Raw genomic sequence first — 27,415 nt, 5'->3', positions numbered from 1 at the left:
GGTCCAGTCGTGCAGCGCTCATCTCACTTTATTGGCTGAGGGAGCCGGCGTACAGCTGCCGGGTCATGTGGCCAGCATGACTAAGCCGCTTCTGGTGAACCAGAGCAGCGCACGGAAATGCCGTTTACCTTCCCACCGGAGCAGTACCTATTTATCTACTTGCACTTTGAGGTGCTTTCGAACTGCTAGGTTGGCAGGAGCAGGGACCGAGCAACGGGAGCTCACCCCGTCGCGGGGATTCGAACCGTGGAGGCACAGCATAGCTAGTAGCCATCGATCCCATGTAAAGAAAATGAAGGTACATTCTTTCACCTCTGGTGGACATGCCCAAGGATTAAGGCTTTCTGGGAAATGATATATAATGAAATGAAAAAGGTATTTAAATATACCTTCTTGAAGAAACCAGAGGCCTTTCTCCTGGGTATGGTTAGCCATGTGGCGTTAAAGAAGGATATAACTTTTTTTATGTATGCTACTACAGCAGCAAGGATTCTTATTGCAAAGTATTGGAAGACACCAGATCTACCCACCCTGGAAGAATGGCAGATGAAGATGACAGATTATATGGGACTGGCAGAGATGACTGGCAGAATCCGAGACCAGGACAAAGAGACAGTGGAAGAAGATTGGAAGAAGTTTAAAGACTACCTTAATAAACATTATAAAATTAATGAAGGCTAGAAAGATATGGGTTTAAAAATTAGTGGTTTGCAGGGGTGTTGTTAAGGAAAAAGAACAGAATTATCAAAAACTATGGGAAATATGGGAATGGATTTGCTGATAAGATAAATGAGATTGGAATACAGAGGGGGGAGGTGTGAGGAGGTCGGGGAAATTAGGTTTAGAAAATAAGGTTTGAATTTATACATGTTTTTTGTTTTTGTTTATGTTTTTATTGTTGTTTGTGTTTATATGTCTTTTATTGGAAACTTTAATAAATATCATTTTTTTTAAAAAAAAAATAATAGTATCCATCGATCCCCCTCTCCTCCATGAATTTGTCCAATCCTCTTCTAAAGCTGTCAGGTGGCCAGCCCTGTCTCTTGGGAGAGCCAGATCCATACCTTAACTGTGCACTCCACGAAAAACTCCCATTTTTAAGCTGCTCTAAATCTTCCAACATTCAGCTTTGCTGGATGCCCACCCTTGTTTCATGAGAGCACTAGGCGGCTGTCAGCTGAGCACCAGAGGCTCAAAACCTTAATGGACAACAGAAACACAGCCTGTTGGGAGAAGGGCAGCTTTAATTAAGGTGCCTGAGAGTCATATAGACTAGACAAGAGTCATGAATACAGGAGGAAAAAGCATGCAAGTTATTCAGAACGATGGAGGATCCCTTCAGAGAGGGCAGGGCCTGATCTTCTTCCACAGGGGAACATGGGCACCCAGCTGTCTGGGGTGCAGAGTCTTTTCACCCAGCCCTGGAAGCAGCTGCTGGTTCATCACAATCCATCCCAAAGTCAGAGCTTCTGCCTTGTTGCTGTCCATCAGCCCCTCTGCCTTAAAAAGGCTTTTCTTCAAACAAGGAAAAGTGGAGGGTGGGGGAGATTGTGGGCTGGCCCAGTGCAGCGTGGACGGAGATCAGGGCAATGATGGGTGCTGGGTGCCCAAAGACAGGCTCAGTGGGTGCCGGGATCAAGCGCAATAGAATAACCTCCCAGGGTCCAAGGCCTCTCCGTCAAAGGCACGCAGGTAAGCATGCAGAGATATTAGGGGGCTCCTCCAGCAAATATGAGCTCCAGAGCGGCCTGGATATCCCCCCCAGTGGCCTGGAGGGCTCGGAGGCTCAGCTCGTCGTCGTGGATGCCCATGTCCCGCAACTGCTGCAGCTGCAGCTGCCACTGGCTCTGTAGGCGGAAGAGAGGGAAGGAGCAGAGTTAGCCCAAGTCCCAACACAGTCAAGTGGGATGGCTGGATTTGGAGGGGCAGTGGGAGAGAACCAGAGCCAGGGCTGCAGAAGTTGGCACGGTGCTCTTGGGCAAGTCAGTGGTTGCCAGTTCATTTCCAGGCCCAATTCAAGGTGAATGTTTGAAAGCCCTAAATGACTCAGGCCCCAAATACCTGAGGCCACCTCCTTCCTTGGCAGTTCCTCTGCCTGCAGAGATGGGGGACAAGGGGAGAGGGCCTTCTCCGTGGTGGCCCAAGCTGTGGAACGATTTTCTCCAAAGCTGTGCCCGACACATTTATTGCACAGCTTCTGGTGGATTCTGAAGACACAGCTGTATCCCTGGCTTTGAATACTCAAGGTGTAGGTTTTTAGGACCCACCTTAATTTTATGGTTGCAAGTTGTTTTAAATTGTTTTAAATGTTGTGTTTAATGCTATCACCTGCCCTGGGACCTTAATCAATGAATCAATCAATCAATCAATCAATCAATCAATCAAGATAATCGTCTGCCTGACCCACCTCATAAAGCTGCTCAGGGAGAAGGAGGGGGCACATGGAGGCTGCAGAACACTAGGCTTAACTCACAGGAAATCCCCAGGGCAAATCCAGGTCTGCCTGCAATCACCTCAGGCAGCCTCAGGCTTGGCTTCCCTGGCCCTGCTGGGTTGTCATGAAACTAAATGCTCACTTGAATTAGCTTCAAGCAGGGGAGACAGAGTAGGGGAGAGATAAAGAAATAGGGCACGTTGCTAGCCCTGAGCCTAACCCATCTTGCGTAGGGTGATCAAAGAGGATGTAATGTCACCAGGGTTGATTTATTTTTTAATTACATTTCCACCCCACTCTTTCTCCCAAAGGAGCCCTCCTTGTAAAAGTGGCTTGTGGGTGCATTGCGCTGCAGGCCACAAAAGCAAGGACGGCATCGGCCAAGCCGACTGCGCCACTGGGGTGGGCAGGTGCGCCTGAAGGTTACGGACCTGAAGGTTTGGCTGCCCGGAAGCCTGCAAAGCGTGCTGCAAGGCCTGGCTAAAGAGGTCATTGGTGATGGGTGTTCCTGACTGGACGCTGGAGGACATCGGAGACGTGCCTGAAGAATGCCCCTGGGAAAGGAAGAGAAAGAAGAAGAAGGTGCTTTTGGTGCATAGAAGGGAAATGGAGGATTCCCCATTATAGGTCTCTTTACCGCAGAGGTGGAGAAACCTGTGGCTCTACAGGCGATATTAGACTCCCAGCCCAGCAACCAGGGCCAGCAAAGTCAATCGTCAGAGTGAATGGGAGCTGGAGGCCACCAATAACCCCTGGAGGGCCACAGTTGCCTCATCCCTGTTGCAGGGGGAGCAGAATATTCCCCTCCGAAGTTCCTGTACCACTAAGGCAGTGCTTTGTGCCTCAGAGGGAACTGTAAGGAGGTGGCCCACAGGGCCCAAGCCCCAGGGCTTCTTGTGCCAGGCACCTCCCACCCCTGGCCTCCAGCACGTTGTCAATGAGGGGAATGTGGCCCTCAGCTGGAGAATAAACCCCTCACCCTTGGCATAGAAGCACATGTGTGTATACAGCATGGGCAGGAAACGGGCCTGCACCCCAGGTCTTTTTAATACCACAGAATCCTAGAGTTGGGAGGCCCTCCCAAGGTCATCTAGTCCAACCCCCAGGAATGCCTCTGGAAGGTCCCAGCAGCATCCAGCCGCACCCCATGCTTCCCCCTTTACCTGGGTCCCGGGGGTCGGAGTGTGGGAGCTGCTCTCAGGGGTACTGGCCAGAGCCAGGGCCGTCGCCAATTCGCTCTGGGTGATGGGCCGGGGGCCGGCTGCCCCAGTGTAGCCAAGGGACGCCGGGCGGGACCCAGAGGTGCTGCTGGAAGGTGTGGTCCTTGTGCTCTGCAAGAGCAAAGAGGAAATGATGCTGCTTACTGCTTGCACAAAAAGGTTTGTTTCAACTGCACAGCTGACTCCCCAACCCAAGAGAGCAGAGACCAGGAGCGGGGCCTCCGGGTTCCGTTTTTTAAAGAGTGGTTCTATTTCTGAACCAGTTGGGAACATTCAGAATCCCCAGTAGAGGAGTCTCTGCCTGACACAGAGACACCTGCTTCCTCTCTAGAAAGGAAATACTGAAGAGTTCTGGATAATCTTTGGATGACTTCATAGACTGGCTGCATTCGCACATCAGGATAAGCCAGCAAGCACTCAGCGCACTAAAGAGAAATTCATAGCGGAGAGGGCTATCAGTGGGTCCGAGCCAGGATGGCCGCATTCTGCCTCCACTGTTGGGAGCCGTAAATGGTTCTGAATACCAGTTGCTGGAAGAGGAGAGGCTCTTGTGCTCGGATCCTGCTTGTGGCTTCCCGCAGAGACATCTGGTGGGCCACAGTGAGGGCAGCATGTTTGAGTAGGTGGGCCATTGGCCTGATTCTGCAGGGCTATTCTAACATTCATTCTGCTCCTACTTCACTTATCTCACGATGCAAACAACAGGAGGAATCAGCTTCTAGACTCTTGCTATTTTTGAGTGCAATTCAGTTGCATCCTGGCAAATCCAGTTGATACAGAGCTCCTGCCAACTGCCCAGCATAAGAAAGGCCATTCTGGATCAGACCTGAAGCCCCTGGGAAGCCGACCAAGAAGGCTGTTTTTACCCCAAGCACCTGGTATTTGGTGGTATAGGCTGTGTTTTGAACAAGGCAGCTCAAGAACTTGAGAGTCAGGAGCATATGTTTTCGCTCTGAGAGATTCCCATTCAGTGCTGAAAAATCTAAGTAGCACTTAATATTTAAAAGGCACTCCAAAATATAAAAACCGACAGCTCTCTCCCAAAGCTTACAAGTCATATCAAATTCAACCCCAATGTATTTTTCAAGGTAATGTGTGGTCTTGCTGCATATCCATTAACAGATACATATTTCAACTTTTTGAACTAAAAGGTAAGGAGAGGGGACATGATCAAGGCATAACATTAGGCACAGTGCAAAAAGCTTTTCTCCCTCTCTCACAATCCTATAACTCAGGACCATCCAATGAAACTGAATTGTGAGCAATTCAAAACGAAACGAAACACTAGGAGGCCCTCCAAGCAGAGTGAAACTACTGAATTTGCTGTAAGAGCTAGGAATTTCTGCTAACGTAAGCAGCTTCTTGTACAATTTTGACACATGCATGGGGCATAAGGCTACCAATGACTAGTTGCCAGGGCAACTGTATGCTACCGTATGCTTCCAAATGTCAGTTGATGGCCAGCACAATCGGGTTGAGTACAGTCGCCTTCCTGTCCTGCAGGTGGGCTTGTCAGAAGAGGCATCTGGTTGGCCCCGTGGGAACAGCAGGCAGGAGTGGCTGGTCCTTTGGCCTTGTGTCCTTTATAGAGACACCTAACGCAACTCTCTGGTCTTTTCAACATTACCTGATGGAAATCGTCTTCATCATCAGAGAGACCTTCAAACAGGAAGCCACCTGCCCAAGGAAAGAGACAAGAGGGAAAGAAAGGGTTCTCTTCAAACTCAAGTACCATTCAAAACCGATGGCACAAATTCTGATGTGCTAACTCCCCATTTTAGAATTACAAAACATCAGAAATGCACTACATTTGATACTACCATAATGGGTCTGATTACAGGTGGAGATGAATCAGTGTACAGTGGAGAGGTTCAAAAAGTATCTACATGGTGCCTAGAGAATAACTTGCACCTAAATATTAGCAAGACTCCAGTTCCGCAGGGTCTTGTGAAAGAACAATTTTAAGCAACAATTGATGACCTCGTTCTACCGGTCCACAACAGAAAGTGTCCTCTCATATTGTATCACAGTGTGGTATGTTGGCTTGACAGCCACGGACAGAAAGTCTTTACAGAGGGGGTAAACAAAGCACATGATATCATGGGCTGTCCCCTGAGCCCGCAAGGGAGAGCGAGAAAAATTCTCAGGGACGATTCACACCCCGGCCAGAACCTCTTTAATCTTCTACCCTTAGGCAGGAGATACAGAAGTATAGTTAGTCGTACCAACAGGCTAAAAAAACAGTTTCTATCCGTGGGCTGTTAGGTTGCTGAACAGAAAATAATATAGTGCAACTGACTTTCAGGCTTGGTGTGTTGTGCGACAAGCACACAGAGTGCAATGAGATTGAGTGTTTGTGGGGCGGGGGGTGAGGCTCGGTTAATTTCATTGTACACAGGTTGTACATTGACAATAAAGGTATTATTATTATTACATTTGCTTCTCAGCCCCTCAGAGATCTGTGCCCCACGCGGGAGTGCCTCACTCACCTGGCATGTCCCGGTAGGAGCTGGAAGGCATGCTGCGCGAGGAGGTCTCTCCCGTAGGCAAGGGGGTGCTGCTGGCCACAGAGTGGAGAACCAAGATAATGGCATTCACCAAGGCAGGGTGGGATGGTATGAGCCTAGAAAGAGTGGCAAGAACAAGTAAGCTGGGGGAGGCCCAACAGCCACAGGACCCTCCAAGGACATCTACCCTGGCCCCACCAATGGCAGAAACCAGCTCCTACAACAGGAAATCTGTTTTGTCTGTGAAAATCTCTCTCTGGAGTGACTCAGGAGGACACCAGGACTCAGGTCTATGATGTTTAAACAAAAACTTACGTGTCCAACATATTCGGGTCAGCAAAGACAGAGAAAAGATCTTTATCCTGCAAGACACCTGTCAGACAAAGAAATTATTGTAATCAACAAGAAAAATCTGTAACATCCTATCCACCAAGAAATATTATTATTAAATTTACATACTGCAGAATTTATATACTTCAGAAGAAAACTTACCGGTATATACTTCAGAAGATCTCAGGGTGGTGCACAGGAATATGTGAGCAGTGTTAGAAACTGATACAGTGGAACCTCAGGTTGTGAATGTGATCCGTGCGGGAGGCATGTTCGCAACCCACAGCATTCGCAACCCGCAGTGCCGCAAGTTGCACTTCTGCGCATGTGTCAAAACCTGGAAGTAACCCGTTCCGGTACTTCCGGGTTTGGCGGTGCGCAACCCAAAAACACATGACCTGAAGCGTCTGTAACCCAAGATACCACTGTATATGAAATCTAGGAGCTAAATGGCACCATGAACCTAGGTTATGGGTGCAACAACGGAATGTCTAGGCACACTTTTTTATAACAAGAATACAAAGCTGAAAATGAATGAACTGCAGCTAAAATATTACGTTCATTTTTCACGTGGTCTAGTCCTCCCCCTGCCCACCCCTCTAATATTCTTAAGAGAGTCTCTTCTCCAGACTTCAGAGAATAACTGAAAGTGGGGAGACAGAAGATCCTCCTTTCCTTCCACTCTGCAGTTTTAACCTGCAATACCATGGTCACAGCTCACAAACTACTAACGCTAATGAAATTCTCTGTTGCAAAATGTGCCTAGAACAATGGGAGTTTCGAACACCATCTGTGAGCCCTGTCTGAAACTGTAGAGGAAACCCCTTCCTTAAAAAGGGTGAACCTGAAGCCTGTAAGCAAAACAGACCTAAACTGACTTGGCATGAAGCAATCAATCCTACCAGTCAGGAATCAAAATATGATTGGAAATCTCATTAATTTAGTGTTTTCCTAGGGGTAGGGGTAGTGCAACAACATTTTGTTGCAGCCCCAAGCACATTTACTTGGAAAGAAGATCCACTGAACTGCAGAGTCATCTAGTACAACTCCCTGCAATGCAGGAATCACAGCTAAAGAATCCGCAGCAGATGGCCGTCTAACCTCTGAGGATACAGCAGAAACACTCCTGGATCAAATCAAAAGTCCTCCTTTTCCAAAATCCTACTTCCCAAATGGGTCCATTGGTGTACCCCACTGGTCCCGGCCCCCCTCCCTAAACTTGTATTCAAGGGTTCCATCTAATCATCACCCCCTCTATTTCCAGTCTACAGAGGGAGAGCCCTGTCACTTACTTTGCCATCACCCACCAAATTGGCACCACTTTGAACAAGGGGGAAGTCCAAGAAGACTCAGAGGAACTCCAAGGTACGCATTAAGCACATTTTGGCGGGGAGAACCCCATAAAAAACCACCCCAATGTGGACTGAGCGTGCTCAGTGGGCATAACATGCTGACCGACCACCTGGTTTGGGGAGGTGGTCAGAAAACTGGATAATAAGGGGAATTGAAGGCAGTATCCAGACAGAAGGAAGGCAGGCCTGATTGCAATGCTTCTGGTACCTGCAGTAGGTGGTAGGAGGGGTTTGAAGAAGACAAGACGGGTTGACCTCACACAGTTAAATCCTAAGTGTCAAACTTTTGCCAGCTCAGGTATACAGCCTGAGATAAACGCAGAATGGCAGTGTCTTTGCCTACACACCAAGCCTACCTACCCAAAGCGACTGGGTCGCTGCTGAGGCCAGGGGTAGCAACAATGATCTGATCGAGCGACTCCTTGTTCCCCAGCATCTTGAAGACCTGTGGGGGGGGGGGGCACAGAGAAATCAGCAAGGCTGACAGAGAAAGCCACAAGCTGTCTTTGAGAACAGAAGCTGCAACGTATCGGCGCTTCCCTGTGAAACACTTCCCTGTGAAAGGGGCGCAGTGGGCCCAGGAAAGGCAGCGTCAGCCATGCTCACCGAATCCCTGAAGACAGGACTGCTGTGCAGAGCGGTGTGCAGGACCCGGAACTCCCGGACTGCGGCAGCTTTGTCCACTGGCTCTGAGGGGGGAGAAGGGCAGAGCAAGAGATCAGACACTCGGTGGAATCAATCAGCAAAAGACGACAGCAGCAGGAGCAGGCATCCATGAGACAAGGGTCAAGCATATTCTGCAATTCCACTGTCTGAGGTGCCAGAAGGGGACACAGAGCAGGGATTTGATGATGCAGGGACATCTTGGCCTTCATGCGCCATGCGCTGGATCAGTGGTTCCCAATGTTTTTGGTCGCATCCCGGCTTACCAGGCTTCTGTTCTGGCTCTGGCCAGGACTTTCGGAGGACGTGGACTGTGGAGCCGGACTGGATGCCATAGAATTCAAGTGTCTGGTCATCCCGCAGCTTCCGTCCACAGTAGATCAGATCTGAAAGGCAGGCAGTGCAGCATGGCACACATGAAAAAGCTGGGCTTGTGGGCCGGGGAGGTAGCAGCACCATTTTCTAACCCAGAGCTGGACAACATGGTGCCCCCCTCCAGATGTCTGATTGTTTCATAAAAATTAATACACTGGTTGACTGTAAAAAGAAAAAACCCTGAAAGTGCTTTGCAAAAAGGTAAAACATAAGATCAAGATCAATTTACAAGAACATTTTAGCAGACACCAAAAGGAATACAGTGAAGGTGCCTGCTTGAGATCAATAGGCAGGGAGTTCCAGAGTTTAGGTGCTGCCACACTAAAGGATTGAGTTCTTACAAATGTGGAGTGGGTCTTGTGTGGCGCCTGTAATAGGGTGAATTCCACCAATCAAAGCTGTTGAACGGGCACATGCAGGGCAAGGAGATCTCATGGGCACACTGGTCCCTAGTTGCCAAGTGATTTATAGTAACACCTTGGATTTGGCCTCGTTGTTGGAGTCCAATGCCCATCAGCAACAACAATCATGACCAGTGGTCAGGGATGGTGGGAGCTGGCGTTCAACAACGGCTACACCTGCACGAAACAGAGTGGTTAGCCTTGTCTCTTGAGAGACCTGGATTCTTCTTCCCTGGAACTCCAGGAACTGTAGCTCTGTGAAAGGAATGGGGTGCAGGTCTCTGATCAACTTTCAGCACCCTGAAGAAACTACATTTCCCAGGATTCTTTGGGGGAAGCCATGACACCGCTTTAAATGTGTGGTGCAGGTGTGGCCAGGGCATTTCATGACCTTGAGTTCTGATGATGGTGATGATGATAATATGGCAGGAAGTTAAGAACAGCAGCTCACCAATGAGTTCCGGGTCGGGGACAGATTCCTGCAGCTTCCCTGTGATGAGCTGCTTCAGGTAGGAGATGCTGCAGCCCCCCAAGGGCCACTCGCCCAGCTCCGTTTCTGGCAGACGCAAAATAGACTTGGGAGCCAGCGGCTGATCTGCCAGCTTGACTGCGATGTAGCACTCAGAGAGAGCCATGGCGTCCGATTCCCTGGGAGGACTTGGTCCGGTGAGGCCCCAATCTGAGCTCCAAGTGGAATCTGTAAAAGGAACACAGGGAGCTGCCTTTTACTGAGTCAGACCATGGGCTCATTGAACTCAGTACTGCCTACACTGCCTGGCAGCAGCTCCCCAGGGTTTCAGGCAGGGGTTTGCCTATTTGGAGATGCCAGGAGGGGTTGACCTTGGGACTTTCTACATGCAAAGCAGGTCCTCTGCCACTACGCTACAGCCCTTCTACATAAGGAATGTCTCCCCCGAAGGGCACCACTAACCGTGGTGTAACCTCCCTCCCAACTGCCCTTAGCACTGGTTGGGTGCAAACTGTATCACCTGAGCTGCAAAAGTGATTCCATGCCCTCACCTTGGACACCAATTCTAGGCCAAAGTAGCAAGGACAGCAGCTGCAGACCTCACAGCACACCCAGCTGCAGGGAGGTCAGACAGGGGTTCAGAATAAGCTCAGGCTTGCAAGAGAGGTTAAAAATAATTTTTTAAAGGTCTCTCTGGCTACTTTCAAAGCAAGAGGAAGAAAAAGCAAGACGCAGGTCCTCTCTGTGAAGAAGACAGAGAAATGCTATTGGGAGACAGAGAGAAGGCAGAACTGCCCAACAACTACTTTTCCTCTGTCTTCACCCAAAAGGAAAGTAGTGCCCAACTTGGTCTATGAGACTTAGAAAAGGATGCTGTGATTACTAAGACCTAGCATGGGTTTCTCAAAAACAAGTCATGCCAGAAAAATCTCTCTGCTTTTTTTGGATAGTTACAAGATTGGTGGATCATGGGAATACAGTGGTGCCTTGCAAGACGAAATTAATTCGTTCCGCGAGTCTCTTCATCTTGCGGTTTTTTTCGTCTTGCGAAGCACCGCTATTAGCGGATTAGCGGCTATTAGCGGCTATGAAAAAGGGAAAAAACTCGCAAGAACTCGCAAGACGTTTCGTCTTGTGAAGCAAGCCCATAGGGAAATTCGTCTTGTGAAGCGCCTCGAAAAACGGAAAACCCTTTCGTCTAGTGAGTTTTTCGTCTTGCAAGGCATTCGTCTTGCGGGGCACCACTGTACTGTGGACGTTGTGTATCTTGATTTCTGTAAGTCTTTTAGCAAAGTTGCCCATATTTTTGCAAAGAATCTGGTAAACTGTGGGCTGGATGAGGTTACTTTTAGGTGGATTTGTAGCTGGTTGATTGACGGAACCCAAAGAGTGCTCACAAAGGGTTCCTGGAAAAAAGGGACAAATGGGTTATTGCAGAGTTCTGCCTTGGGCCCATTGTTGTTCAAGATCTTTATAAACAGCATGGATGAAGGAATTGAGGGATGCTTAACGTATTTTTCGCCCTATAGGGCGCATTTTCCCCCCTCCAAAAATGAAGGGGAAATGTGTGTGCGTCCTATGGGGCGAATGCAGGCTTTTGCTGAAGCCTGGAGAGCGAGAGGGGTCGTGAGCTCTCCGCAAGCCTTGGGAGCCTGGCGCGACTTCCCGCCGGGCTCCCAAGGCTTGTGGACAGCAGCCTGCAGCCCGAAACCTGGGGAGCGCAGTGGAGCACAGCAGAGCACGCCCCGGGCTTCGGGCAGATATCCGCAAGCCTGGGGGGGGGATTTTTTTTCTTTATTTCCCCTCCCCCAAAACTAGGTGTGCCCTATGGGCCGGTGCGCCATATAGGGCAAAAAATATGGTAACTAATTTGCAGGTGACACCAATGCCACAGAAAACAGAATGACCTTAATAGTTTGGAGAACTGGGCCCAAACTAACAAAATGAATTTAAGTAGTGACAAATGTCAGGTTCAGCACTTAGGCAGGAAGAACCAACTGCACAAGTATCAGGTAGGGGACACTTGGCTTGCCAGTAATACATGTCAAGTGGATTGAGGGGTCTTAGGAGACCACAAGCTTCACCTGAGTCAACTGGAATGGGTGCAAAGGAAGGTAACCGAGATGGTCAAGGATCTGGAAACCAAGCCTTCTGGGGAACAGTTGAGGGAGTTGAGGCTGTCACATGGAAGAGGGAGCATGCTTATTCTCTCCTGCTCTATAGGGTAGGACTCAAACCCTACAGAGTTACAAGAAAGGAGATTCCAACTAAGCACCAGGAAGAACTTTTTAACAAAAAGGAAGTTCAGGAAGAACTTTCTGAGGGTAAGAGCTGTTTGACTGTGAAATGGACCATCTCAGAAGGTGGTTGGCTTTCCTTCCTTGGAGGTTTCTAAGCAGAGGTTAGATGTTCCGGTATGCTTTAATTGAGATTCCTGCATTGCAGGGGGGTTGACTAGATGACCCTCAGGGTTCCTATCAATCTAAAGTTCTATTATTCTATGCCTCACTACTAGCTACAGTTAGGGGTGTTCAGAAATTAGTGTGTCAGGCAGGGGTCCCTCTCAGCCCTACTGAAGTTGCTAGGGATTAAATCTGTGACCATCGGCATACAAAGCATGTGCTCTAGCATTGGGCTACGGCTCTTTCCTAAGGAACCACATAACTGCAAAACAAACCCACATATTTATTTTTTCTATTAAAATGTGACCTGGGCGCTACAAGGAGTGTGTCTTATTATGACCTAGGAGAGACCAGTGCTCTAGTCGCCTAGGGTTGCCACTTGTCTTGTATAATACAGGACTGTCTCCTATTTCAATGCTATGTCCTGTGTGGATACAGTTTTGTCCTGTATTTCAGATCTTTTCTCTCTCTGCCAAGTTAGGGATCCTTTCCAAATACATGAGTTTGAATGGGTGTGTGAAATGTCATGTATTTCAGCTCCGGATAGCCAAGCACAGACAGATTACAAATTCATGTGCATGTGTGTGTGTATTTGAGTGTGGCAAATTCCAGAGGGGGCATACTGCTAGGCTGCAATAGAATTTATGGAATTTACAGCATGCTATGGTTTAAGAGAAAACTACATGAAAATGTTATATAGATGGTATCTAACACTGAGTAAATAGTCAATAATGTATAAATCAAAATCAAATAAGTGTTGGAAATGCAAAGAGAAAAAGCATATTTATCTTGTAGTAAGGTTAAAGCTTACTGGGAAATGATATACAATGTATTGAAAAAGATGTTTAAAATAACATTTGTAAAATAACCAGAAGCTTTCCTTTTGAGAATTATAGGGGTAGAACTACCTAAACAGTATAGAGTCTGTAACCTGAAGTGTATGTAACCCGAGGTAGCACTGTATATAAATGTTGCAAGTGAATAACATTAATATACTTTAATGCATTAATGCTTCTTTTCCTATCCTTCAGCTAAAAGCCTGGATGTTCATGTGATGGGACTATTGGGGAAATGCCTGGAATAAAGACCTCACCTCTGTACTTCCAGACTTCCAACATTGTTCTCTGTGTCGTTCACGACTGGACTTAACTGTCAGGGGTCCCTTTACCTTTTATGTACAGTGGTACCTCTAGATGTGAACGGGATCCATTCCGGAGGCCCGTTCACATCTAGAAGCAAACACAACCCGCGTCCACACGTCACATTTTGGCACTTCTGCGCATGACGTCATTTTGAGCGTCTGCTCATGCGCAAGCGGCAAAACCCGGAAGTAACGCACTCCGTTACTTCCAGGTTGCCGTGGAGCGCAAATCGAACACACTCATCTCGAAGCACATTCAACCTGAGGTATGACTGTATATGTAAATATAATTGCCTCCACCTTACCCTGTCCTGTATTTTGCCAGAACAAAGGCGGCAACCCTACGGTCGCCCCCCACCCCCACCCCACCCCCCAGTCCTTGAAGCTCTCACAGAAGAAGAAGAAAGAGTCTGGATTTGATATCCCGCTTTATCACTGCCCTAAGGAGTCTCAAAGCGGCTAACATTCTCCTTTCCCTTCCTCCCCCACAACAAATACTCTGTGAGGTGAGTGGGGTTGAGAGACTTCAGAGAAGTGTGACTAGCCCAAGGTCACCCAGCAGCTGCATGTGGAGGAGCGGGGAAGCGAACCCGGTTCACCAGATTACGAGACTACCGCTCTTGAACACTACACCAGTGTTTCCCAACCGTGGGCCTCCAGCTGTTTTTGAACTACAATTCCCATCATCCCTGACCACTGGTCTTGCTAGCTTGGGATGATGGGAGTTGTAGTCCAAAAACAGCTGGAGGCCCAAGGTTGGGAAACACTGCACTACACCACACTAGCTCTCAGCTCCTACTTGTGTGCAAGCAGCAGCGGGGACGGGGATCTCTCAGCTCGAAGGGACGCTTCGCTGCCTATCGGAGCTGGAGTGCAAGCAGGAGGGGCGGGGATCTCTCAGTTAGGCAACGGGAAGCCTCCCTTCCCAGCTGAGGGATCCCCGGCCCCCTCCTGCTTGCACGCAAGTAGGAATGCCACTCAGAAAATTAGGTCGTTTTGGTAGAAATGATATTAAGGATTAAGTAAAAATGAGTTGATGAAATTGATGAAAGAAAGGACGTTAATTATAAATATATTAAATTAAATTATTTAAATGGAAATAAGGTTGGAAGGATTTGCTGAAAAAACGATTTGAACTAGAATACAAAATTGGGAGGTGTGAGGAGGTCAAGGAAATAAGGAAAGGAAGAAAGCTATGTAAAGGTTTAATCTGTTCTTTTTTTTCTTTAAGTGAATGTATTTTTATTTTTTCTCTGTTGTTGTATTTTTTTTTTGTATTTTGTATTATTTTCTTTTTGTAACTCTTAAACTCTGAATAAATATTATATATATATAAAAAAACAAGTAGGAATGCCGCTCTTGGCCCTCTTCCACCTTCCATGCCTGACCCACCGCTTCCCCACCACCACCACCACCACCGAAGAACCAACAACTCAGGGGCTGCCCAGGCTCATGGAGAAAGCAGATAGGAGCCTCGGAGGAAGGGGAAACTGGCGCACTCAGCCTGGCCCACCTCGCAGGGTTGTTGTGGTGCGGATAAACCGGGGAGGGAGAGGCGTTTGGCTGTCCTACTTGAGGCCCTTGGAGGAAAAGGTGGGCCACAAATGCCGTAAAGAACAGCAGCAGGAACAACAAAAGAAGCCCATTTTCCTACAAAATTCCCCTCTCCTCGCTCTGCCTACCGGGATGTTTACAGCCGACGGTCTCCTCCAGCCGGAAGCGCTTCCCTGACCCCGCGCGAGGCATGCTGGGGAGTGGAGTCCGCGCGGAGGAAGCAGCCTCGCGTCTCTCGCCTGGGCGGCCGGAGAGGGAAGAGGAGGAGCGACGGTAAGCTCCGCCCCCTCGCGAGTCGATCCGCAAGGCATCCTGGGAGCGGCGGTCCCAGCCCGGATGGTGAGGGGGGGAGACACTTGAAGCCCGTGGATCCGGGTAGAGCAGCGTCGTGACGTTCAGCGCCCGAGCCAATCAGAAGAGAGGAGGGTGCCAGGAGGGGCCAATAGGCCGGCGGGAATTCGGAGCTGCCGTGAGTTTTGAAAGAATCTGGGCGCGCGATGTTTCTAATGCGCTTCTCTTCCTCAGTTACGGTAGTTGGAGGTCTAGCGCCTTTCGTCCTTGAATTGAGTTTTGCTTTTATTTTTAATGTCATTAGTGATTGCTTAAAGGAGTTGGAAGAGTGCAAACTTTCCTTTTATATATATAATTTCTATTAATTTTTTCTGTTTTACAATTTACAATACTCATTTAAACATCCTTGAAATATCAGTGACTTCCCTTCTCTTTCCATGGTTCATTTTGCATATCATAAATTCCTGCATATTTTACATAAACTAAACCATTCAATATTCAGTTATTACATCCATCAAAACTTATTTACGTTGTTGAATTTATCTTAATGCTGCCAACGTTTTCAAGTGTACACAATTCCCCCCCATATATTCAATAAACATTTTCCAATCTTCTTTAAACGTATGTTCTTGTTCTCTTAGTCTATATTTTAAGTCTGCAAACTTTCCTGCACTGCAGGGCACTGGGTCTTCCTTCCAAGTCTGAGATTATACCATAACAGAAAGAAAGAACCATGAATCACCACAGCCTAAAAGGAGAAAAGCACAAACATATTGTATCTGGTGACCAGTCCCCATTATTTGCATGATTTCCTGTTCTTAATAAAAATCTCATTATTAAAAGAAGTACAGTCATACCTCATGTTACGTTTGCTTCAGGTTGAGCATTTTCAGGTTGCATCCTGCAGCGACCCGGAAGTACCAGAAAGGGTTACTTCCGGGTTTTGCCGCTCATGCATGCACAGATGCACAAAATGACATCATGCGCATGCACAGAAGCTGCAATTCGCAACCCGCGTGCAGAAGCGGGTTGTGTTCCTTTCAGGTTGTGAACGGGCCTCCGGAATGGATCCCGTTTGCAATCAGAGGTCCCACTGTACAAAGATACAGCATAGCTCCAAGACCGACGAAGTCTTGACTCATACAAGGATTGTCTTTACAAATCACTGACTGGCATAAAATGCATCTTGTTTTGCAAACGCGGCAGCCTTTGTGCCATTCGCAGGGGCAGCTTACCGCCCCCCAGCACCCGGCCTTGCAGATGCCCGGTTTGCAGAGTGAGTGGGCTAGGCTGGGGGCAAACACCCTCCCTGGCCCAGTTCCCTCTGCCTAGGCTGCTGCCCCTTTTCCTGGGGAGGGGGGTGGCACATGTTTTGCCACATGTTCGCATGTTCCGACAAGAGCGGGTGGCCAGGGAGCATGGGGGATGGGGCAGGGGGTGCAGCTGGACTTTGAAGAAAGCTCCGCGGGGGAGAGTAACAAAATGGTTGCTGCTGGGCTGTGGAGTAACAAAACGCTGACAGAGTTGGGGGCACAATGGGTGGCGCATCATAAAGAGCGGAAGAAGAGGAGCGCCAGATCCCCCTGTCCCGAGGGGGAAAGCACATCACCCACTGTCACAGAGATGCTGCTTGCACCTTGAAACAAAAGGGTGGGTGAAGGGTCCAATCCTGACACACAATTAAGTGCAGAGCTCTTTTAAGTCCCTTACCTTCCCCCCCTCCTTTCCCTCCTTTCCCGCCCCGATCTGGCCACAGTGATCCATGCGACAGTCACCTCCAGGCTTGACTACTGTAATTCGCTCTACGCGGGGCTGCCCTTGAAACTGTCCCAGAAACTCCAGCAGGTGCAGAATGCTGCAGCGAGGCTCCTCACGGGGTCTCTACCATGGCAGCATATTTACCCAGCACTTTACCAGTTGCACTGGTTCCCAGTGGAGTATAGGGTCAGGTTTAAGGTGCTGGTCTTGTCCTTTAAAGCCCTTTGTGGCTTAGGGCCCTCGTATCTATGGGACCGCCTCTCCTGGTCTGCCCCGCAGAGGACCTTAAGGTCCATGAATAACCATAGTTTAGAGGTCCTGGGCCCTAAGGAAGTTAGATTGTCCTCCATCACGGCCAGGACCTTCTCAGTGATGGCTCCAACCTGGTGGAATGCTCTGTCCCATGAGACCAGGGCCCTGCAGGATTTACCCTCCTTCCATTGGGCCTGTAAGACAGAGCTATTCAGCCTCGCTTTCGAATTGAACTTAGCCTGATCTTTTATTCCCCTTTCTTCCTTCCCCCTCCCCTTTTTATGAAGATCACCTGCTCTGGGATCCCACAGCTAATTCTCCCCTGGTCTCCTCGCTGACCCAAGTAGGACTAATTTAGCCAGCTAGCCCTGATGATCATCTAATGTTTATTGGATAGATTTCCCCCCTAATTTGATTTTTGAATTCTGAATTTATTGTTATTCACGTTTTATACTGTATTTTATGCTGTTTTTTGTTGCATCAGTTAAGTGTTTTAAATTTGTTGTTAGCTGCCCTGAGCCTGGTTTTCTGAACCGGGAAGGTCAGGGTATAAAAAAATTATTATAAATAATAATTATGTACAGCCAGTTGCTCACCCTCAGGCTAACGCAAGGATATAAGGAGGCAACACGTCGTGAGGATCAAATGGGAAGAACATGCATGCAAACTTGAGTACCTTGGAGGAAAGGTGGGATATAAATCATACAATGTGAAGGGACCCTGCTAATCATCTAGCCCAGTCCCCTGAAATGCAGAAATCCCAACACCGTAGAATAAATGCAGACTCTCCAAGTGTCAGGCTCCATTTACAAGAAAGGAATACAGTGGTGCCCCGCAAGACGAACGCCTTGCAAGACGGAAAACCCGCTAGACGAAAGGGTTTTCCGTTTTGGAGGTGCTTCGCAAAACGAATTTCCCTATGGGCTTGCTTTGCAAGACGAAATGTCTTGCGAGTTCCTGCGGGTTTTTTCCCCTTCCCCCCCCTTTTCCTAAGCCGCTAAGCCGCTTATCAGCTGATCCGCTAAAAGCCGCTAAACCGTTAATCCGCTAAGCTGTCAATGGGCTTGCTTCGCAAGACGAAAAAACCGCTATACGAAGAGCCTCACGGAACGGATTAATTTCGTCTTGCGAGGCACCACTGTAAACATTCTCCATGCTTCCTAAAAAATGGCTGGCTGAAGAAGCATTGCAATTTAATAATTTGAAGTGGATTGGTGACCTTTTTCTTCAAAACTATAGGAAGGGCTTCGTAGGCCAGCTTCATTTCCTTCATCTGGTGCAGGTATTTTCAGACCCTCCAAGTGTTCCTGTTTTCCAGGGTCAGTTCCAGATTTACAGAAGTTGGGCCTGTTTCTGATTTGATTCTGGAATGTCCTGCTTTTCCTTAGGACATTCCTATTTTCATCGGAGAAATGATGGAGGGTATGTAAATGACATAAATGAATATGCCCCGTGGCTATAGAGACAGGGCCTTGTTTGCTGCAGCACCCAAACTCTGCACCTATTCTTGTCCTCCCATGTATTTATGGTATTTAGGACCATTTACCGTATTGACCCAAATATAAGCCACACTTTTTTTTTCAAATTCTGACCGTGAAAAGTTAAAGTGTGGCTTATATTCGCGACCTTACAAAATCGGGCGTTCCTGATATTGTTGCTGAAACAGCTGCCCTAGGTCTGTGGCTGTGCCTTGCCTACCAAGGCCGAAATGGAGAGCGCCCCCCCTCCGCCCCCCAGGATGCCACCATGAGGGCCGTCGGGGGTGCGGGACAACAATGCCCATCTGAACCGCTGTTCACAAGCCTCCCCAGAACTGCTGGAAGGAAGGGGGGAAGGCCGCCGGCAAAGTGGTGTGGCCCCCCCCCCCCCCGGAAGCAGACTAGGAGCGCAGGAGAATGGTACCCGTAGGATTTTCTTCTACATTTGCCATTTACGGGCGTGAGTGCCTGCAGAATATTAAGTGAGCGGCTTATATTCAGGTATTGACTTTTTCCCCCTTTAATTTTAAAACTGCAGCTTATTTGCAGGGGCGGCTTATATTCTGGCCAATACAGTAATTGGGTTTAGCACCCATTTTTATTATGCTCTGATCATTATCTGTCTTCATCATTTTTTTAAGAAAACACTCTAATTCTGATAAAGCACAAAACTGATGTTGGTTTATAAAGATTGGCCTTCTAAGGAACTTTGGGGGTACCTGTCAAATGGTAGATTAAATCCGGTTAATAAACAAACCAGAGGTTCCTAATACTTCCTCCAGCTGCTGCTCAGTGATCAGGGATGATGGAAGCCAGAGGTCATATTCATAAGTTAGGCCTCCCCTTTGCTAAATTCACAGCTTAGCATTAATTTTTACTACATTCTCAAATTTTAAGAGCAACCATGTCTCAGATTAAAGCTGGGGAATGTGAGGCGTGATCCCTCTAGGTGAGGGGTCAGCAACCTTTTCAGCCGTGGGCCTGTCTACTGTCCCTCAGAACATGTGGTGGGCCGGACTATATTCTGAAGGGAAAAAAGAATGAATTCCTATGCCCCACCAATAACCCAGAGATGCATTTTAAATAAAAGCACACATTCTACTCATGTAAAAACACGCTGATTCCCGGACCGTTCACAGGCCGGATTGAGAAGGCGATTGGGCCGCATCCGGCCCCCGGGCCTTAGGTTGCCTACCCCTGCTCTAGGGAGCAAACTCCATTGGGGAGATTGCATTTGTAGCCGTTGTAACCCTGGGAACTTCCTCAGAGTAAGCCCTGGTCAGTGCAAACAAGCGACCCTTGGCTACAGCTCGTGGTCTGTTTGGAGCGAGACCAACCATAAGGCCCGTGTCCAGAAGTGATGCTCAGCCAAACTACCACTCAGCTCTGAACACTGTGGCAGCAGGACATGGGGACAAGTGAAGCAGAAACCACAAGTGTGGCTCCCTGTACCCCCAATCTGACTCACTGCAACGCTGAGCAGTAGATTTTCTTCATGTTACGTGTTAGCTCCAAAAATTTGTGTTTATCAAGAGAGTCGTTTACTACAAGAAGCACACCAATTTTTACTTCATTTAGCATGATTTATTGGCTTGTTTTGTTTGACAGAGAAAATGGATAGTAATAAAGTACTGAAATCCACATGAATCAGAAAAAAAGAAAAGGCGAAGGTGGTACATAATCAGAGTGGCTGGGGAAACCCAGCCAGATGGGCAGGGTATAAATAATTTATTATTATTATTATTATTAAGAGTGCAGCTGTGGACAAGCTGTGGATGTGGGCACCGGAAGCTCATGTTACCAGGACATGGCCTACAGGGGTTAGGCCAGGGGTCAGCAACCTTTTTTAGCTGTGGGCCGGTCCACCGTCCCTCAGACCATGTGGGGGGCCGGACTATTTTTTTTGGGGGGGATGAACGAATTCCTATTCCCCACAAATAACCCAGAGATGCATTTTAAATAAAAGCACACATTCTACTCATGAAAAAACACCAGGCAGGGCCTACAAATAACCCAGAGATACATTTTAAGTAAAAGGACACATTCTACTCATGTAAAAACACGCTGATTCCCGGACCGTTCACAGTCCGGATTGAGAAGGCAATTGAGCCGCATTCGGCCCCCAGGCCTTAGGTTGCCTACCCCTGCTCTAGGGAGCAAACGGCATTGGGGAGATTGCATTTGTAGCCGTTGTAACCCTGGGAACCTCCTCAGAGTAAGTCCTGAGTCAGTGCAAACAAGTGACCCTTGGCTACAGCTCGTGGTCTGTTTGGAGCGAGACCAACCATGAAGGGGCCATTAGAATATTGTTCTCTATATGATCCCAAAAACTGTTTAAGGCGAGGTTTTTCCTAAGGTTTTTCACCAGCCAGAAGAACAAGGCTTTTTTCTTGCCTAAATGTTACAGGGCCCCTTGTGGAATGTCCAGCTTCGGCAGTAAAGATAAGAGCAAGGTTGAATAGGTTCCAGTCCGGGGAGACTGAAGACATAATGGCGAGGGGGATAAGAATGCAGGAAACAAAGCCCCATTTTATTGCCACTAGTATAAATCATGTTTTACATTTGAGCACGTGTTGAGGTTCATGGCGTGGAGAGGCAGGAATAGGAAGAAGGGGGCAAGCAAGCCCATATAAGGTCCAGCCCACATAAGGACATAGGAGGAAGTTGCCATAACTTTCGGTTTACAAGAGATCAGGTGGTATCCTATTCTGCAAATCTATATAAGGGGGGGCACTGACTAGGGTGTGCAGATTGCAAACTTATTGCTCTGTACCTTTGTTTTGCATATGGACTTCAATAAAAAATCCTGTTAATAACCTGCAAGAGCGTTTTGCCGCTTTGTATGAATCTGTGCTTCAGGGACCCAAATAGCAGATATGTGTGGTCCTTCAACCATAAGGCCCGTGTCCAGAGGTGACGCTCAGCCAAACTACTGATCAGCTCTGGACGCTGTGGCAGCAGGACATGGGGACAAGTGAAGCAGAAACCACGTGTGGCTCTCTGTACCCCCAATCTGGCTCGCTGCAACGCTGTTATTTGTTGGCTCCAAAAAGCTGTGGTTATCAAGAGAGTCATTCACTACAAGAAGTACACCAATTTTTACTTCATTTAGCATGTTTTGTTTGGCAGAGAAAATGGATAGTAATAAAGTACTGAACTCCACATGAATAAGAAAAAAGAAAAAGCGAAGGTGGTACACAATCAATCAGAGTGGCTGGGGTATAAATAATATATTATTATTATTATTATTATTATTATTATTAAGAGTGCAGCTGTGGACAAGCCTAGGCAAAGTGGTGGACAAAGGTTGCCCCATGCAGGAGCCAAATCAAGAACTGGAGAAATGTTAGATATCCTGCAAGAGGACAGAATTCAACAGAAAAAAAGCAAGGCCCCAATATATATTGACTTGGCCAGAAGAGGTTGGCTGCTTGTGTTGTTAGAAGCATTTGCGGTGGACGATGGATGGGCCAGACTCATCGTACTCATGTTTGCTGATCCACATCTGCTGGAAGGTGGAGAGAGAGGCCAGGATAGAGCCCCCAATCCACACCGAATCTTTGTGCTCCGGCGGGGCGATGATCTTGATCTTCATCGTGCTGGGAGCCAGGGATGTGATCTCCTTCTGCATCCGGTCAGCAATGCCAGGGTACAAGGTGCTGCCGCCAGAGAGCACTGTGTTGGCATACAGGTCCTTGCGCATGTCCTTATCGCATTTCATGATGCAGTTGTAGGTTGCCTCATGGATACCAGTCCACTCCAAGTCCAGGAAGGAGGGCTGGAAGAGGGCCTCAGGGCAGCGGAAGCGCTCGTTGCCAATGGTGATCACCTGCCCATCCGGCAGCTCATAACTCTTCTCCAGGGAGGAGGAGGAGCTGGCTGTGGCCATCTCCTGATCAAAGTCCAGGGCCACGTAGCAGAGCTTCTCCTTGATGTCCCGCACTATCTCCCTCTCGGCCGTGGTGACGAAGTTGTAGCCCCTCTCAGACAGGATCTTCATGAGGTAGTCAGTCAGGTCATGGCCCCCAAAGGGCATGGGCCTCTGAATGTGTTGCAGGGCATAGCCCTCATAGATGGGCACGGTGTGGGTCAACTTGTCCCCAGAGTCAATGACAATCCCGGTGATGCGGCCAGAAGCATAGAGCGACAGCACGGCCTGGATGGCCACATACATGGCTGGCGTGTTGAAAGTCTCAAACATGATCTGTGTCATCTTCTCACGGTTCAACTTTGGATTCATGGGGGTTTCTGTGAGCAAGACTGGGTGCTCCTCGGGAGCCACCCGCAACTCGTTGTAGAAGGTGTGGTGCCAGATCTTCTCCATGTCATCCCAGTTGCTGACGAGGCCATATTCGATGGGGTACCTCAGGGTGAGGATGCCTCTCTTGCTCTGTGCCTCAGCCCCCACGTAGCTGTCCTGCCCTAAGCCTGCCATGGCATCTTGGTCCCTGGGCCTCCCCACAACCATGGGGAAGACCACCCGGGGGGCGTCCTCTCCTGAAAAGCCTGCTTTGCATGTCGCAGAGCCATTGTCAATGACCAGAGTGGCAGCCCCATTCTCAGCCATTTGGAGCAAGTCTGCAGGAAATAAGCAAAGAGTTGTTTACCCCCCAGATAATATTCATATTGGGGTTTATGAATATTCCAGAACTCACTGCAAGGGAGGAAATGTGCTCATATAAACAATTATCAAGTACAGTGGTACCTCGGGTTACAAACGCTTCAGGTTACAGACTCTGCTAACGCAGAAAATTAGTACCTCGGGTTAAAAACTTTACCTCAGGATGAGAATAGGAATTGTGTGCCAGCGGCGCAGCGGCAGTGGGAGGCCCCATTAGTTAAAGTGGTACCTCAGGTTAAGAACAGTTTCAGGTTAAGAAGGGACCTCCAGAACGAATTAAGTACGTAACCAGAGCTACCACTGTATCTAAGACTGCTTATTCCCATGTTCAACTCTCCATTTCCATCCCTTTTCCCTGCCAATCTTTGGAGAACAGGAAGGACACATGGAGGAGCTGTCTCAGTGACCCAAACCAACTGCCACTAGAACAGTTCTCCTAATTCAGGGTCTCCTTCCGTAGCCACTCCATTTCGTGGTTTTGTTGGTAATGGGTTTTTTAAATAATAAATATCTATGTACAGTGGTGCCTCGCAAGACGAAAAGAATCCGTTCCGCGAGTCTCTTCGTCTAGCAGTTTTTTCGTCTTGCGAAGCAAGCCCATAGGGAAATTCGTCTTGCGAAGCACCTCCAAAACGGAAAACCCTTTCGTCTAGTGGGTTTTTCGTCTTGCGAGGCGTTCGTCTTGCGGGGCACCACTGTACTGTGACTTCCGGCGAGGCATCATGGCGGAAGCCACGGCAGCGAGCAGCTCCTGAAGCCAGCCAAAATCAGTTGGGTTACCTGCTGGCTCCAGACCATTGGGACTGCTGCTGCTGCTGCCGCCAGAACCGACAAGGAACTGGGTGAGCCCAGCTGCCAGGAACGAAAGCCAGGACACTCAGCCACCCGGCCGACTGCCCAGGGACAATCGGAGACCTAAGCCAGGAGAGAGGAGAGGGGAGAAAAGGGGGGGAGGAAACAACCAAACAACAAACACAGAGCCCCACCTGCTGCTGCTGCTATCTGCAACCCTGCTGCCGGGAGGGCAAGGGAAGCCGTGTTGAAAAGACACGTAGCTGAGCCTGACCCGAGCTCCCCCCCCCCCCCAAGCAGGAAGAAAGCAAGAGGAAGGCTGCGCAAAACCCTGTCCTGCTTTTTTCAATTATTTTTTTTACTTCCTTTTTGTGTGCGAGTGTTTTTTACTCCCCCCTCTTTTTCTTCTATTTTTTTTAAAAAAACATATTACCAAGCAACTTTTTTATATTATATTATTCTCATTAACTCTATCCTCTACTTTTTTTAATACACAAAACTCCCCCCCCTTTTCATGTATTTTTAACCCCCTTTTAAAAAAAACAAAACTCCCCTTTTCCCCCCTTCCCTAAATCTTCAGCCCTCTCGCTAAATTATTATTACCACCTTTTAAAAAATACGTCCATATATTACCTAAAAACACATTTTCCATCCCACCCCCAAAGGGAGGGGACTTTTTGCTGTTGATGTTGTCCTCTTTCCTTCCCTCCCAATATTTTTTACTTTATTTTTACCAGACAAGCCGCCCCTCACTAACATATTTCCCCTATTTTCTGTATTTCGTTTTATTTTTACCCCAGTCTCTACCCCCATTTCTATTTTTTTTAAAGGGGGAAACACTTTGTGGTTTTTAAAAAAAATGATATTTTAGTAGATTTTAACAAGAAAAAAGTTACATAACAATTAACAGAAAAAAGACACAAGAAAAATACAAAAATACAAAAATTTAACATAAAAAAGAAGAAAAAAAGAGAAGAAAAAAAAATCCCTTTTTTCAATTTCTTACCATTCATTTACTTATTTTCTTGACTTCCTCTCACCTCCCTTTTTTGTATTCCATTTAAAAGTTAGTTCAGCAAATTCATACCCTCTTAATTTACCCTTAATTGTTCATCGTCATATGTTATAACTTCAGATTTTCATCTAATGTCAATCCATTCTTGCAAGTTCTTATTTTACCTTATTACTCGAACTTCATTTCATTTCAAGATCATTAACATTGAAAATTTTACAGTTCAATTTACCAATAATTTCTTTAACCTTATCTCACCTTCAAAACATTAAAATTTCAAAATTTAAACCATATTTAAACTTAACTCCTTCCAACCTTTCTGCTAAAGCCAATTAGTTCCTTTCGAACACATTTTAATATTTAATTAGTATTACACTAATTCCAAAAATAAAATGATTTATAAAAAAGAAATTCTCATTCTGGTTTTATCCAACGTCCCTTCTTCCTGGTTTCGGATAATGTCCGTCCTTGCACCATTGTATCCTGTCCATCAATCTGGTGTTCTAATATCTGAGGCTCTCAGGTCCCTTCTATGCCCCCTCTGCAGGTTTTCTTGTTCCCATTTATACAGTGGTGCCCCGCAAGACGGAAAACCTGCTAGACGAAAGGGTTTTCCGTTTTGGAGGTGCTTTGCAAAACGAATTTCCCTATGGGCTTGCTTCGCAAGACGAAAATGTCTTGCGAGTTCCTGCAGGTTTTTTCCCCTTTTCCCCCCCTTTTCCTAAGCTGCTAAGCCGCTTATCAGCTGATCCGCTGATAAGCCGCTTAACAGCTGATCGCTAAAAGCCGCTAAACCGCTAATAGCGCTAATCCGCTAAGCTGTCAATGGGCTTGCTTCGCAAGACGAAAAAACCGCTATACGAAGAGCCTCACGGAACGGATTAATTTCGTCTTGCGAGGCACCCTGTACTTGCACACATCCTTGTCCCTTGTTGGATTCTTGCATCTTTTCCCCCCTTTCTCCTTGGGGAGCGAATTTCCGGGGAAGTCCATACAGTAATTTTCTCCATTTTCTTTTATCAGATTGTCCCAATCCCCGGTAATCCATTCCCCGATGTTTGATTTATATTCCAAAAGGTAGTTGATCCAAAAGTAATCATCAACTTGTTTCACAGTCCCACCAGAGCTAAAGGCTTCCTTAACTCCAAGGTTTAGCAAATGTTCTCCAAATTCAATCTTCCAATGTTGCAGCTTTTGGTCATGTGGGATTTTGAGTCTCTGTATCTTTTGAGGTGCGATCGCAACCTCTTCCATTTTCCTCTGCCCTTGAACTTGCCTTGTTAGACCAGTTTCCTGAATTGGTTGTTGTAAGGTCTCTTTAACTTCATTTTCTGTTAGTTCATCTTTACTTGCTGCAGCAGGAAACACTTTGTTTTTAATTACTATTTTTTTATCATCATTATTACTTTTTAAAAAAATCCTTATTATTATTATTATTATTATTATTATTATTATTATTATTGCTATTATTATTATTCCTCTTTTCCTCTTAGTCCCCCTTTAGTTTCTTAGTTTGTCTGTTTTTGAGGAGGGAGCCTTCCCTTCCCCCCATTGTCCTGCAACTACAATATTACCATCCTCTCTGAAAATTAAAATAAAATAAAAATACTGCCCCATATCAGTGCTATTGCCACTGGTGCCCTTCCCCCTCCCTTTTTCTTTTCCTTTCTTTTCCTTTCCTCCCCCCTCTCCTTCTCTCTCTCCCCTTCCCCCCTCCTTTTTAAAAAGAACACATACATGTTATTATATTAAATTTGCCCCTCTCAAAAGGGCTTTCTATACATTTTCATTTCTACATTATTTTTACCTTTGGCATTTGATATACAAATACTACTGCCAGGCATCACAACTTCAACATCTTCAGATCCCTTCCTTCCTTCCTTCCTTCCTTCCTTCCTTCCTTCCTTCCTCTCCTTCCCTCCTTTTCTCTCTCCCCTCTTTACTTTACTCTGACCTCCATCCCTCCCCTCCCCTGCTTCTCCCCCTTTCCTCCCCTCCTTTTTCACCTTCAACCTCTATACTGCTTTGCTGGGTTCTGTTCCTGAACACATCCTTGCCAACCTTAAATTTCTAATTCTTTACTACGAACCCCTAACCCCTCCCTCCACCCTCGACTGGACCCCAATACTCATTTCGTGAGGATCCGTGCACAGACGTGTACACACAGGTGCACCCACGAATAACCCCCCCAAACATACACTCTCCCTCTGACCCCACCCCACCAATCTCTCATACCCCTGCCTACCAGCCCCTTTATGTGAACCGTCTGTCTGTTGGCTTACTCTTCTGTCTGCTTGGCTGCCCCCCCACCCCGGGAACACTGCTGAGGTGACTGAGGGAACCCCAGAGAAGCTCTTAAAGCA

The 27,415-nt window shown here is 47.4% G+C and overlaps 1 protein-coding gene and 1 pseudogene across 5 annotated transcripts in view; both read right to left on the bottom strand.

Moving 5' to 3' along the window:
* Positions 1–1,226: 1,226 nt before the first annotated feature.
* UBL7 (ubiquitin like 7) lies at positions 1,227–15,130 on the bottom strand. Of its 2 annotated transcripts, none has more exons than XM_083698385.1 (11): positions 14,977–15,130; positions 9,734–9,979; positions 8,773–8,892; positions 8,450–8,532; positions 8,204–8,288; positions 6,477–6,534; positions 6,144–6,277; positions 5,282–5,331; positions 3,598–3,765; positions 2,866–2,988; positions 1,227–1,847 (listed from the first exon to the last, which is right to left on the bottom strand). In XM_083698385.1, the coding sequence occupies exons 1-11, from the start codon at positions 15,038–15,040 to the stop codon at positions 1,710–1,712; spliced, it is 1,269 nt and encodes a 422-aa protein (XP_083554511.1). In that variant the 5' UTR covers positions 15,041–15,130; the 3' UTR covers positions 1,227–1,709. The 2 variants fall into 2 exon arrangements, with proteins under 2 accessions (XP_083554511.1, XP_083554512.1); XM_083698386.1 differs by lacking the exon at positions 14,977–15,130 and adding an exon at positions 14,808–14,933.
* Positions 15,131–21,741: 6,611 nt separating this feature from the next.
* LOC310825185 (actin, cytoplasmic 3 pseudogene) overlaps positions 21,742–27,415 on the bottom strand; it is a 54,762-nt pseudogene continuing 49,088 nt past the window's right edge. For 2 of the 3 annotated variants that reach the window (XR_014568562.1, XR_014568564.1), the window contains exon 2: positions 21,742–23,205. The product of XR_014568562.1 is annotated as an actin, cytoplasmic 3 pseudogene (transcript). Of the gene's footprint in view, positions 23,206–23,949; positions 24,027–27,415 lie in introns of those variants that run through there. The other variant, XR_014568565.1, reaches the window with a different exon arrangement.

This window comes from Podarcis gaigeae, assembly GCF_964106915.1.
Source record: "Podarcis gaigeae genome assembly, chromosome: 9".
Classification (NCBI taxonomy): domain Eukaryota; kingdom Metazoa; phylum Chordata; class Lepidosauria; order Squamata; family Lacertidae; genus Podarcis; species Podarcis gaigeae.
Note: the sequence above shows the minus strand (reverse complement) of the source record. Positions and strands in the feature narration are given on the sequence as shown.

Bases quoted from the DNA above. Each gene is read 5' to 3' on its own strand.
- UBL7 (XM_083698385.1), bottom strand. From the start codon at position 15,040: ATGCCTCGCGCGGGGTCAGGGAAGCGCTTCCGGCTGGAGGAGACCGTC. The intron at 6,278-6,476 runs GTAAGTTTTTGT...CACTCTTTCTAG, and splicing joins GACCCGAATATGTTGGACAC to GCTCATACCATCCCACCCTG. The intron at 1,848-2,865 runs GTCCGTAACCTT...TTCCGCCTACAG, and splicing joins CCGGGCAGCCAAACCTTCAG to AGCCAGTGGCAGCTGCAGCT.